The sequence below is a fragment of the Lutra lutra genome, chromosome 9 (assembly GCF_902655055.1).
Source record: "Lutra lutra chromosome 9, mLutLut1.2, whole genome shotgun sequence".
NCBI lineage: Eukaryota > Metazoa > Chordata > Mammalia > Carnivora > Mustelidae > Lutra > Lutra lutra.
The window spans coordinates 37,364,017-37,378,587 of record NC_062286.1 but is presented as its reverse complement, the minus strand read 5'-3'; the positions used below and the strand labels follow the sequence as shown (position 1 = coordinate 37,378,587).

The window sequence follows — 14,571 nt, the reverse complement described above, 5'->3', positions numbered from 1 at the left end:
CTAAAATTAGTCAAACTAGCCAATCCCAACTTGGCTAGCCCCTTTACTCTGTTTCACCCATTCCTTCACCATACCTGGGCAACCCCCAAATCTCAGGTTCATTTTTTTTTAAGATTTTATTTATTTATTTTGAGACAAGGAAAGAGAGTATAAGGAAGGGCAGAGGGAGGAGACACCCCACTGAGCAGGGAGCCGGAGGTAGGGCTCGATCCCAGGACCCTGAGATCATGACCTGACACTTAACCGGCTGAGCCACCCAGGGGACCCAGGCCAGATTCATTTTAGAACATGGTCTCTAGAAGTCTCGTGCATTGTGCTCAGCTTCAGCCCTCTACTGCCACACCATGGGAAAAGGCCAGGCTAGCCTGCTGGAGGAAGAGAGGCTGTGTGGGCAGAGCCGAGATGCATCCCACGAGCCACCGGAGACCAACCCGCCCCAGCTAACCTGGCAGCTGCCCACAGATGGAGGAGGGTCCCAGCCCCAAGGGGCCGGGTCTGGAGCAGAGCAGCAGAACAGCCCAGCTGAGCCCCGCTCCACTTCCCCACTGGGCTGCCGAATCCAGATCCAGGACAGCTCTTTCAAAACCGAAAGCAGGGTCCCTGTCTGTTTTGATCCTGGCACCTGGGCTTCTGGAGGCACCAAATACTTGTTTTGTGAAATCTGGGTCCGTTCACCCCCACCCCTCCACCCCCGTATCTGAAAGTGGAGCGTTCCTCGGAAACCTTTTTGTAAGCCAAAGTGGCGTAAAGCAAAGATGCAACTACCATTAATTTATATGGAAAATTATTTGAGTTTCCCGACAAAGCACAGATGCTCCCAGGCCCAATCTGGCGGACGGAGGCTGAGATGCTGAGTGCGGTTTCCAGGGGAGGCGCTGGGTGGCGCCACTCTCGGCGCTCGCGGTGCGGCCGCGGCTTCACCAGCTCGCGGCAAACCTAACTCGGATCGCTGTTTTTGCTTTGCGCCTTTTTTCATAAAAGCGAAAATCCTCTTGGGATTTCCTTCGGAGAGCGGGAACGGGTACTCATGGAGGTCCTCATGGAGGTCCTCCCTAAAAGTGAAGTGACCCCATGCAAACTCTCAAAAAGTGGGGAATCTGGATGGCTTCCACGTGTGCCTGTCGCTTCAGCCCATCCCCATGCATCCCTGCAGACATCCCTTGTCAGTCGTGGTGTCCTTCCACTCTGAGCTCTGAAGTGACCAACGAGCTCTGTCAGCCTAGACGCGGAGCAGGGCCCGGCGATGGACCCAAAGCAGCAGCGCCGCTGACCGAGCTGAGCTGCCCCCGTTCTGCTGGGGACAGACAAGCTCCTCGGGTTTTCCCCCTTTCACCCCTCATGTCATTCATCGCAGACCAAGGACTCCGCCTCGGATCCGCCCTTCCTGGACTCAGTCAGGAGGGAGAGTGGGTGGGGCAGCGGTCCTCCCCTAACTTCTTCCTGCCCGTGGCCTTGCTCCCCACGAGAGGATTCCGCGGCCAATTTCCGGGGCGCCTCAAGACCCCCATGGACAGCCTGGGGATAGCGGTGCTACTGCTGACTGCTTTAAAGGGTCGGTGTGGAAAAATGGTAATAGCCACAGTAGGAAAGTGGTCTGGGAATGCCTAACGATTGCAAATTAAAACATCATTTTCCTGGGGATGCGTTCAAAAAACCAAGGGAGGAAGCCAAGAAAGAGGAAGAGGTATGATCTATAAAACATAGACTCCAGCTCAGAAGAGCAGGCAGCCAAAGTCAGGGTCAGCGGGACTGGGGACTACAGGCTCCAAGGGAAAGCTGCCCGGACAGAGGGTGGAATAGGAAAGAGCTAGAAACCACTGTGCTTATGTATTTGACTGAAGGCAAACGGGGGGGAAACTTCAGGACAACCACAGAGTTGCACAAGAAAGAGCGTTAATCCTAGTAGACTATTTGGCTCGGTGTGAACAATGGAACAGAGTATCTATCTGTCATCACAGGCGACTGGCTGTTTAGAATGTGGAGTAATCTCCAGGGCATTCAGAAGCAGTTGTCTCAAGAGAGAGAGGACTACAGATCAATGTTTTGAAAGCCACAAACTACCAAAACTCACCCAAAGAAGAAAGCTAACCCAAACTGTTCTGTATCTGTAAAGAAATTGAATTCATAGTGCAAAACCTTCCAGATAAGAATTCTCCAGGCCCACATGATTTCATTGGTAAATTCTACCAAACATTTCAAGAACTGACAAATCCTACACAATCTCTTCCAGAAAACAGAAGACAAGGGAACACTACCCTGGTAACAGGACCCTGCAAAGACGGGACCAGGGGTCAGCAAACGTTATCTGCAGAGGGCCAAGGAAATTTCCTTTTTTGAAGCCCATATGGCTTCTGTTGCAACCTCTCAAGTCTGCAACTGTAGGGCAAAAAGCAGTGCAGAAATATGTGAATGCATGGGTGTGGCCAGATTTGACCAGCAGGGGCGCTGGATGTGGCCCAGGGGCCACAGTGTGCAGACCCCTACTCTATACCGATGTCCCTCAGGAAAACAGGCAAAAATTCTCTCAAAATATTAGCAAATGCAATCCAGAAATACAGAGGAATTCAGAGAAATATATATAGAGAAATAAAGCCACAACCAGTTAGGATTATCTGGAACTGCAAGGCTGGTTTCAAAATAGAAAATCAACCGAGCTCATCCACCTTTTTAACAAACTGAGGAAAAACCACTGGATCATATCAATTTAAGCAGAAAAAAAGCACGTGACAAAATTCAACATTCATTCATAAAACTCTGCCAAATTATGTCTTGAAAGAAATCTTAACTTACCAAATGGCATCTACAAAAAACCTACACTTAATGTAAGAAAAAAAAACAACCCCCCCAAAACTGAATGTTTTCTCCCTAAGTTCTAGAACAAGGCAAGGATGTTCACTTCCCTATTCAACATAGTACTGGAGGTTTCGGCCAGTGTAATAGGGCTAAATAAATAAACCAATGGCACATAAATTAGAAAGGAAGAGATAAAACTGCCCATATTCACAGATGACACAATCGTTTATGTAAAAAACCTAGAGAGAATCTACAAAAACAACAAAAACAAAACTCCATAATAAGTGAGTTCCACAATGTCACAGGATACAGGGTCAACACAGAAAAATCCATTAGCTGTCCATATACAAGGAATATACCACTGGAAATGAAAATTTAATAAAACAATACCATTTAAAGGAGTTCCAAAAATGAAACACTTAGGTATAAATCTAACAAAGCATATTTATTTAAAATTTTTTTTAAATGTTGATGAAAGAAATCAAAGGTCTAGATAAATGGACAGATGTATTATGTCCACAGACTGGAAGACCCAATATTGTTAAGATGCCAATTTACCTCTAATCGATCAATAGCATTAATGTAATCTCAATCAAAATTCCAATAGAATTTCTTGTCTAGAAGAAATAGACAAGCTAATTCTAAGATTTTAATGGAAAGGAAAAGAAACTAGAATATTCAAAACAGTTTTGGAAAAGAATAAGAACATCTTAAAACCTACCTGATTTGAAATCTTACTATAGAATTACAGTAATCAAAATAGTGGGTTACTGGCAGAAATAGTCCCGTACCTGCATGACGAACTGATTTTTGTCAAAGTTGCGGTGATAATTCAATGGTAACTCAACCATCTTCTCAACAATGTTGGTACAGTTGGAAATCTATATGCAAAAAGCAATTCCCAACATAAAACTCACACTTTGTGCAAACATTAACTCCAAATAGATCACAGATCTAAATGTCAGAACGCAGAACTATACAAAAAATTGGAAGAAAATACAGAAGAGAAATTTTAGGACCTGGAGTGGGGCAAAGAGTTCTCAGACTTGACATCAAAGGCATGATCCATAAAAATTTAAAAAAAAAAAAATGATCAGTTTAGATTCACCAAAATTTAAAATGTTTGCTCTGGGGTGGACATTAAGACAAGCTACAGACTGAGAGAAAATATTTGCGGTTCACATACCTAAAAAAGACTAGTAATGAGACTATATAAAGAACACCTACAACTGAACAGTAAGAAATTAATCCATTTCTTAAAGGGGCAGACACTTTACCCAATAGACCACTCATGGCAAATAAAATTCTCAACATTAGGCAAAAAAGATTCTCAATTTTAGTAGTCCTTAGGGAAATGGAGATGAAAACCATAATAAGATACCACTGCATACCTATCAGAATGGCTTGGAAACAAACCAGCCAACCTGACATTATTAAGTGGTGAGCAAGTAGAGTGACAGAGTCTTTTTATCCACTGCTGGTGGGAACGTAAAACGATGCAACTAATATGGAAGACAGTTTGGCAGTTTCTTACAAAGTGAAGTTTACATTTACCATATGACCCTGCAGTCTCACTCCTAGATATTTGCCTGAGAGAAATGAATATTCGTATTCACTCACACACACAAAAGCTGCATTAGAATGTTTATAGCAGCTTCATTCATGATCACCAAAAAACAGAAATGACACCAGAGGTGTCCACTCCGTTCAGTGGGTGAACCAATGCGTAGACTGTGGTACGCCTAGACCACGGAATCTGATTCCGTCACACTATGAGTAAAACGACTGTGCAGACCCGGAACAACACAGAAGACTCTTCATTGCATTATGCTAAATTTTAAAAAGCCAGACTCAAAAGGCTATGCGTTTGTTGATTCCATTTGTATGATATTGTGGAGAAGACAAAACTATGGCAATGAAGGACAGATCAGTTCTGGGCAGTGGTGCAGTCTCCTGACTGTGGTGGCAGTTACCACATATGGAACATAGTTCTATGGTACAAATCACGGCAATGTATTCCCAAAACTGGGGGTTTTCTTCATTCAACTGTAAAAAGCCAATGGGAGAAGCTCACCAAAAGAATGAACCTCTAATGGTAGAATTTGAAACCCTGTGACATCTGTTCACAAGGAGAAGTTTTGGGGAAGGGAAAGCCTTCTGAACCACCCCCCAGGCAAGGAGGATGCTGAGACCCTGCCTTCCTTGTCCGCCTAGAGCTGTTGTGGGGAGGAGAAGGGGGGCTTGTTACATTTCCCTTTCTCGTCTCCCCAACAGGGCTGTTTCTCTTCCAGTGGGAAGACCACAGAGTGGGCAGTAGTTTTAAGAAAGGGCCCCCACTTGTGGGATCCCCACGCTGCTCAATCTGCCCTCCTTCCTCACCACCACCTGCTCCCATCCAGCTAATCACAAAACCACTGCAAAGTGACTCAGGACATCTGCACTGACAAGAGGGACAGAAGTGGAACGCCACGGAGGATGGCAGGAGAGGGGATGATACTGTCCATTCCCATGAGACTACTGCTCCAGACTCTTCCAGAAAGCAGCCTCCCCCTATCCTGTAACACACACACACACACACACACACACACCACACACACACACACACACCACACACACAGATACCTCACAGATATGCATGCACATACACACCCCGTAGCAAACACAACCACCCATTCGTGCAGACACAGTTACACTCACGGGCCCTGGCACACAGACACATGCACACACTCACATACACCTATCATGCTTCCTTGGGCTTGCACCTAATGAAACAAAGTGAGCACATTTCCTGGTTAACAGAGGACCCCCAGTGGGGGCTACCGTGAGGAACTCCCACTGCCTCGAGCTAGAGGTCCTTGGATGGCCATGGACTCTGCCCATCTCCCTGAGGCAGCCAATGGTCCCATGAGTGCCATTTACTCTCCAAACACGGGCTGCATCTCCACCGGCCAGCAAGCCTAATTGTTGGGTTCAAGAGCCCCAGGCTCATCACGTGTTCAGATCAGATCAACTCCAGCTATGCCACGGCCCCTCAGGTCCTCGTGAGCCCAATTATTTGTCCACTCTGAACCACCCCCCCCCTTGGCCCTTTCTTAGGTCTGCAGCTTTTAACTCTGAAAGATGGGTGTCCACTAGGTCTCATGCACCACCTGTCTGATTCAAATCACTAGGGACACTTAAAAAAAAAAAATACTGATGCCTGAGCCCCAACCCAGACAGCTGAATCAGATTCTCTGGGATAAGGCTAGCATCAAGATTTCTAGAAGATTCCCAGGTGACATGATGTGCAGCCAAGGTTTACACTGAGACCGCCCAGCTCTGTCCTGCTCAGAGCGGCACCAGCATGACTACACTCCCTTCATTCTGCTGAACTCCAGCTATGTGGGGTCCCTGGGTAAAAATCCCAGCTATGGTCCCTGGCCCTGGGGCCCTGTAGTGGAGCAGACAGATTATAAATTCAAATTCTATGAGAAGAAACTATTACAAATGTGATCACTCCTATTCCAGAGCCTTTCATGGAACCAAAATAGGAAACACAAGGGCAGGGAGGAGACCCATTTAGCATGGGGTTGGGAAGGCCTCTGCAAAGGGGTGCTTATTAGAGCAAGGACCGGAGACATGAGAAGAAGCCCAGTAAAGAGTGTTCCTGGGGCCTTCTTTATGGTTTACCTATCAGGCTCCCCCAGGTAGGGCCTGGGGGGGGAGACCCCTGAGACTTTGGATGAAGGACGCTTTCACAAGAACTTTTTAAACCAACTTCTTCTTCTTTTTTTTTTTTAAGATTTTATTTATTTATTTGACAGACAGAGATCACAAGTAGGCAGAGGCAGGCAGAGAGAGAGGAGGAAGCAGGCTCCCCGCTGAGCAGAGAGCCCAATTCAGGCCTCGGTCCCAGGACACTGGGATCATGACCTGAGCCGAAGGCAGAGGCTTTAACCCACTGAACCACCCAGGCGCCCCTTAAACCAACTTCTATAGACAATCCCTTTTGTTCCCTTTCCCCCTCACAAAGCCCAGGGAGGCAGGGATTGGGGACCAGAGCCTGAGAGGACTCATTTTATGCCTCTGCAGCAGCCATAGACATCTGAGAGCTGCCAGGGTCTCTGCTGTTGTCTGGGTAACCCGGAGAGCCAGTGGCAGAGCCGGGGACCCAGAATCTGCTGGTACATCCCGTCCATTCTCCCACTCTGAGGGCTCCGGCTAGATGTGCCCACCCTACACTTCTGGCCTTTGCCTCTGGGCCTGGTGTTTTGTTTTGTTTTGTCTCCTGCAAAGTGGGTGGGCGATCCCTTGCTCTGTTGGTGGTTTCGCGTGGCCTCAGACTAGCCCCTGCTGCCTGGCTTCCTGCTGACCACTTTTTTTTTTTTTTTTTAATTTTTGAAAAAGATTTATTTACTTATTTATTTGAGAGAGGGAGAAAGCTCATGCATGCAAGTGGGAAAGGGCAGAGGGAGAGCCTCTTAAGCAGTTTTGTGCTGAGCACGGTCCTCCACCCAAGGATGATCTCATCACTCCGAGATCAGGACCCTGAGATCACTACCTGAACCCAAATCAAGAGTGGGACCCTTAACCAACTGCGCCTCCCAGGCGCCCCCTACTCCCAACTTCTGCACTCACACCACCCACCTCCAGTCTCCACTGCGTTCTCCCTGCCTGGAATTCCTTCCTGCACCCCAGGGGCTTCTAAGTGGCTGTGAGTGTGCCCGCCTGCTTCAGGAATTTAGACGGTAAACCAGTGTCGGTGGGGAAGGGGTAAAGGTTTAGAATCCAAGGAGAGGGACTGAATTTTCTCTACTCCTTGACCATGTGACCTTAAGTAAGTCACGATCCCCTTGGGCCTCCGTTCTCTCCTTTGCAAAATGGGGATGACAGTGCTCCCCACCTCACAGGGCTGCTCTGAGATTTAAGGGCATGGAAGATGCTTAATCAAGAACCGGGCACTCATGGGGCTTTCAGTGAGTCAATGCAGGCTTTCCTTCTGCCTCCACCACTGGTACCGCTTAGGCTGGTGATGCTGGGGGGACCGCCGCTCTGCCCACGGGCCACGCCCACCACAGGGGAGGGGTCTTCCGCCGCCAGGGCCAGTCTGGCGGTTGCTGGCTCAGAATTCAGCAATTCCAGTTCCACCTTCCACCTATGGGAAGATGTATTTTTATCTGCATTCTTACCTCAATTTTAACCATCGGTTCTTACTGGTTAGTATAAAAAGTGAATCTGGTCCAATAAATAAACCCAGTGAGATTCCAACAAACACAAACGGCAGGGAGAGAAAAACGAAACAGCAAGCTGTCTGTCAGGGTGGGAAAGAAAATGCAGTTCCAAATCTAAGGCCCCCTAAGCGCGCGATGCGACGGCTTCAGAGACCTCCCGGCCCGCCTCTGCCTGCGCAGCGCAAACGCCGCTCGCCGACTCCGCGCGCGCTTAAAATCGACGGCGGCGGTGGGAAAGAGATTTCAGTTAGAAATTTGAATGTTGGGAGCTGGAGGGCGGGGACAGTCTCCACCCTTACGGGGTGACCAGGAGCTCCAGGGGGGAGCCCCACCAAAGCCCGGCGTCTCATACATCCCAGGGACACCTTCCTCCAACCCACGATCGTCACGCGGAGCCCTGTCCCCCGCGGACCGAGGCTGTCGCCCAGACGGCGCCGCTGGACCAGCCCGGGTCTTCCCAGGCGCCCGGCCCGCGATGCAGCTCAGGTGACAGGCGGGGGGTCCCAAGAGCCGCTCCGCGCCCCCTGCCCAAGCCTCCAAGCGCCGAGCCACGAGCCCAAGTCCTTGGCGTTGCCTCCCCGGCGAGCCGGACGGGCGAGAGGTGGGAGGGCACTGACCTGGGAAGCCCGCGACGCGGGGCAGGCGAGGAGCAGCAGCAGCGGCAGCAGGAGCGCGCGGGGACAGCTGGGCACCATCTTGCCGGTGGGAACCGCGCGGCTGGGGAAGGGGAGACACCGCCTCGGGCCGGCCCACGCCGTGGCCCGGCAGCGGCTGGCGCAGGGAGGGCGGCGGGAGCCCGGGAGCGCGGCGGGCGCCGTCTCGGGTCCAGGTGCGCCGTGCGCGGGCCGCGAGCGTCCGCAGCCGCCCGCACGAGACAGCCCCGGCGAGGCGGGGAGGCGCCAGCCCGGGGGCCGAGGCCGAGGAGGAGGGGCTGCCCGGCCAGGAATGCGCCTGGGAGCGCGCCCAACCCGCGCGGCTCCCGGAGGAGGCCGGGCGCGACGCCGAGGACGAGCGCGGGCATCCGGAGGGCCTCGCGGGCCAAGGCGGCCGAGGCCGCGTGGCCGGTGCCCCGCACGCGCGCCCGGCCGCCAGCCCATCCCGGACGGGCCGCCCCCCGCCCCCGACCGTCCCCTAGCCCCGCTGGGGAGCCCGAGACGCGCGTCGCCGGCCAGGGGCGGCGGAGTGGCGATCCCGCTCCAGCTCTGCCCTACTTCGCAGCCTGCGTCCGGGACCCCTTCCTCCACGGCGTTCAGAGAGCAGCACCGGCCCGGCCGGGAGACGGGCTTCCTAAGCGTCCCAAGTTCTCCATCAAGTGGATGAGTGTCCTTCTCAGTCATGCTAGTGGGGAATGAGAACACACATGCACGGGGACCAAGAATCTCCTGTCCTCATTGATCGTTCTCCCCTCCCCAACCTGAAGGAGGAACTCCGTTTAAAACGAAGGCCAAGGCCAGGTTATCAGAAACTTGGATGCTTTGCTGAAGTCGGTGGGAAATCCCGCTGGGAAGGACAGACACGAGTGGTCTGAAGTCCCCTGCATCCTGGGGCTGTGGAAGGAACCAGATGGCTTCAGCCCCAAGCTCCTGGAAAACATTATTTAAGTTCTTACTGAAGAATGTTTTCAGAAGGCAACACTGCAGATGTCATGGTGCACACCAAGTCTGGCCAAGCCTCAAATCTATTTTTCCTTTCCGCATTTCATTTAGCAGAGCCCACTCAGAGCTCCAGGAATGGAGCTCAGAAGACTGTCGTCTCAGACCAAGAGTTCCACTGGAAGGCAGAAAGGAAAGTTGGAGTCCCCTGGAAAGCGAGGGTGTGGTGAAGGCTGGCCACCTGAGCATTCATTATCCAGGAAATCCTACTGTGCTTCTCCCTCCACTTTCCTGTCACAGGAAATAGAGCGGGGCCCATGTAATCTGTTTGCGCTCCTGGAGACTGGGCAAAACCTTGCTTTTGCCAGTCCAAGTGGAGGGACCAGGCAGCAGTGGTCCCATCCCAGGGAGCCTGTGGAAATTATGGTTTTCTGCCTCAGTCTATCATGTGTTCGCCCTTGATGCCAAAGCCAGTGCTCCCTCAGCCTCCATCACTTACCCTTCTCTCTCCCTCCCACTAATGAAAGATTGGGTTCTGGCTGGTGTGGCCGTGTTTCGTGTGTATTTTATTCCACCTCCTGTTTACATGGTGACCTCCCCTGGAGGCCAAGACTTCTCAGCCTGCTTCTGGCTGTGAACTGGGAGCCAGACTTCGGCACATGGAAGGAAGTGTTCTTTTTTCCTCTCTTGCCCTCTCTGTGGATTCATAAAGCTGAATCTGGGCATGGTTGAGTGACTTGCCCACGGTATGTAAACCCCAGACTCAGGCACCTCCCAGAGCTGTGCTGTCTCCAGCATAGGCTACCTTCCACCCCTAGCACCTTTCATTTAAATGCAGATATACAGGATTTCAGGAATTTAGTTACAGAATTTTTTTGTTCTGTGTTGTCTTTTTCCTCTCCTTTCCTCTCCTCCACTCCCTCCCTTCCTTCCTCTTTCTTTTTCTATTTTTTAAGCATTTCTGAATTTCAACAGGGATTTTTTTACCCCCTATCTACTAATTTCTGTTTGTTGCTCTTGTCCTATGGCCATCTTCCATTTAGTGCTTGGTGTCTGCTCTGAATTAACTTTCTAAGGTCCCATTGCCCCAGCAGTACTGCCCCTTCTCTCTCTGTCTCCAACTGCCCTTGACCCACAGGGGTCAAGGCAGCCCAGAACCCATCAGGGCTGTCTGAAAGCAAACTGTGAAAATAAGCCCAATGTGCTATATTCAGGTCTCCAAAAACCAACCTTTGACTTATACGAAGTGGGTCCATCCGCTATATTACTTCTTCTGTTTCCTCTGTGTTTAGTTTTCAAGAGAATATTCCTGAATGTCAGGGATTGGCTGGGCTGGGGGATTGGGTATCCATACCTCTAAAGAAAATATTTTTAAAGTTTTTTGACAGAATCAATGACCATCTTCTGGGATCAGTGTTTTTGCTGATACACTTGTGTTCCCTGTGTAATGTTGGGGTGCAAAACGAGAAAGGAAGATTTGCTGCAGAAATCTGTTTATCGCCCAATCAGAAGCAGCACCCAGCCTGAAACAACCATTCCAAAGCTGTCCTGTAGGGTTCTCTGCCCCTGTAGTGTCCCACACCCTGTGGGGTTCATATGCTTATTTTGCCTGTTGGCTCATTCGGGGTTGCTTCTCTCCCTTTCCCACCTTCATCCCTTATCTGTGATTCTAAATGTCATCAGCCTCCCCCCACCCCCACACACCTACAAAGGGTCCTGGGAACAAAGCCCAGCATGTTAGCCTGAACCAGGATAACTGTGTAGGAACAGGGGTGGGGGGTGATCTAGAAGGAGTGCAGTGATGGTCCAATTCCCTCATTACACAAAAATTTTTTTGAGTGCCAACTTGAGGCACAGCCCTGCCAACTTGGGGCACTACAGCATGCTTTCACACTACATCAAGAAAGTGAGCCAGAAGTTTGTTCTTTGAAATGATAAACAGAGAGGGGTTACAAACCAAAAATATATTGTCCTTTGTAATTATCTACATAATTACCTCTACTGGTACCACTTATGGCTTCATTCCAGTTGCCATTTAGTGTTATTTCATTTCAGCCTAGAGCACTCTCTTTAGCATTTCTTATAGGGCAGGACTGCTAGCAAAGAATTCTGGTTTTACTTCTCTGGGAGTATCTTCATTTTTCCTTCATTTTTAATGGATAGTTCTCCTGGATATTAAATTCTTGGTTGATGGGGTTCCCCCCCACCTTTCACTACTTTGGATATGTCATCCCCTCGCCTTCTTGCCCCCATGTTTTCTGATGGAAAGAGAGCTTTTAATCTTATTGAGTATCCCTGGCATGTGATGAGTCACTTTTCCCTTGTTGCTTTTAGAATTCTGTCTTTGTCTTTTGCCAGTTTGATTATGATGTATTTCAGTATGGATCTGTATCCGTTTATACTACTTGGAGTTTGCTGATCTTCCTGGATGTGTAGATTAATGTTTTTTCACCAAGGTGGGGAGTTTTCAGCGGTTATTTCTTCAAATATTCTTTCTGCCTCTTTCCTACTCTCCTCCCTTTCAGATTTTCCCTTTATGCGTATATTGATGTGTTTGATGATGACCCACACACCTCAGAGGCTCTGTTCGTTTTTCTTTTTTCTATTTACTTGCTAGCCCCCAGACTGACTAATCTCAATTGACCTATATTCAAGTTCACTGATTCTTTATTCTGCCTAATTCAGACTGCTATTGGGCTTCTAGTAAATTTTTCATTTCAGTTACTGTACTCCTCAACAGAAAAGTATTTCTATTTACTCTCTATTTGGCTCATTTTTATTTTATTATTTTTTTTAAGATTTTATTTATTTGACAGAGAGAGGGAGAGAGAGAGGCAGGCAGACAGAGAGGAGGAAGCAGACTCTCCGCGGAGCAGAGAGCCCGATGTAGGGCTTGATCCCAGGACTCTGGGATCATGACCTGAGCCGAAGGCAGAGGCTTTAACCCACTGAGCCACCCAGGCGCCCCTGGCTCATTTTTATTTTTTTAAAAAGATTTCATTCATTTATTTGACAGAGAGAGAGATCACAAGTAGGCAGAGAGGCAGGCAGAGGGGGAGGGGAAAGCAGGCTCCCCACTGAGCAGAGAGCCTGATGTGGGGCTCGATCCCAGGACCCCGAGATCATGACCTGAGCTGAAGGCAGAGGCTCAACCCACTGATTTAAAAGATTTTTAAAAAGATTAAAAAAATTTTTTTTTAAGATTTTATTTATTTATTTGACAGACAGAGATCACAAGTAGGCAGAGAGGCAGATAGAGAGAGAGGGGGAAGCAGGCTCCCCGCTGAGCAGGGAGCCCAATGCAAGGCTCGATCCCAGGACCCTGGGATCACGACCTGAGCCGAAGGCAGAGGCTTTAACACACTGAGCCACCCTGGCACCCCTAAAAAAAATCTTTTTAAACAAGATTTTATTATTCGAGAGAGAGATAACATGCGAGACAGAGCACAAGGGTTGGGGGGAGGCAGAGGGAGAGGGAGAAGCAGGCTTCCTGCTGAGCAGGGAGCCTGATGTGGGGCCTGATCTGAAGACCCTAGGATCACAACCTGAGCCAAAGGAAGATGCTTAACTCACTGAGCCACCCAGGCACCCCATTTGGCTCATTTTTCAATTGTTATCTCTTTACTGATAGTATCTATTTGGTGAGCTGTTGTTCTCATACTTTAGTTGTTTTGATGCAGTTTCCTTTAGGTCATTGAACATATTTAAAATAGCTGACTTAGGGGCACCTGGGTGGCTCAGTCAGTTAAGCATCTGCCTTCAGCTTGGGTCATGGTACTAAGGTCCTGGGGTTGAGCCCCACATTGGGCTCCCTGCTCGGGGTGTGGGGAGGGAGTCTGCTTCTCCCTCCCGCTGCCTCTTCCTGGCTTGTGCATGCACTCCCCCCGCCCCTCATTCTCCCTCTCAAACAAGTAAATTTAAAAAAATGAATCTAAAATAGTTGACTTAAAGTGCTCGTCTAGTAAGTCCAACATCTGGTCTTTCTCAAGAACATTTTATATCAATTGCTTTTTCCCCTTATTTTAAAAAAGATTTTATTTATTTATTTATTTATTTATTTATTTATTTATTTATTTGACAGAGAGAGACACAGTGAGAGAGGGAACGTAAGCAGGGGCAGAGGGAGAGGGAGAAGCAGGCTTCCTGCTGAGCAGGGAGCCCGATGCAGGGCTTCATCCTAGGACCCTGGAATCGTGAATTGAGCCGAAGGCAGATGCTTAACAACCGAGTCACTCAGGTGCCCCCCACCCCTTATTTCTTTGTGTGTGTCATAATTTTTTGGTGAAAACTGGATAAAATAATGTGGCAACTCTGGAAATCAGATTTTTCCCTCTTCCCAGGGTTTTTGTTGTTGCCGCTTGTTGTGATGTTTGTTTAGTGACATCTCTGAACTAATTCTGTAACAACTCTATCTTTTAATACATGGCCACTGAAGTCTCTATTCAGTTATCTGGTGGACAGCTAACTACTGGACAGGATTTTCCTTAAATTCTTGGAACCAATAAATCTCCTGGTGTTTGTCACGGTGCTTGTGTGTAGGGTAGGACACACGTTCAGCTCTCATGCAGCTAGTTTACAAGTCTACCTTATTCTTCGCTTCCTGATTATTCTCTGCTGTGCAAAGCCATACATATGCATGTGGCCTTTCAGATTCCCAGAACTACATTGGAGTTTTCTTTTTAGTTTTACCTTTTGAGGCTTTTGGTTAGTCTATTGTTTACTTCCATTGTTATTTATTGCCTCGGGCAGCAACAACATTAGAACACTTCACCGAGAATATTTTTTAACAAACTTCCCCAAGGAGGAGGTTTTTAAACACTGGGCAAGCTCTGGCCCAGATCAAATAAAGACAGGCCTTTCTAGTTGTGAATTCCAAGGAATGAATGCCCCCTGCAATACTGGGAATGTGGGCCCTTAATTTAGAATGCCACTGTTATATGCTGGGGAACAGGGTAGGGGAGTAGGACAGATGGAAG

At 48.9% G+C, this 14,571-nt stretch overlaps 1 protein-coding gene across 1 annotated transcript in view; it reads right to left on the bottom strand.

Annotated features, from left to right (window-relative positions):
- Window positions 1–8,840, bottom strand: part of FBLN7 (fibulin 7) — a 47,626-nt gene extending 38,786 nt beyond the window's left edge. The window contains exon 1 of the mRNA XM_047747160.1: window positions 8,621–8,840. Coding sequence (XP_047603116.1) covers window positions 8,621–8,698 — 78 coding nt within the window. The 5' untranslated portion in view covers window positions 8,699–8,840. The remainder of the gene's footprint in view (window positions 1–8,620) is intronic.
- Between the last annotated feature and the right edge of the window lie 5,731 nt (window positions 8,841–14,571).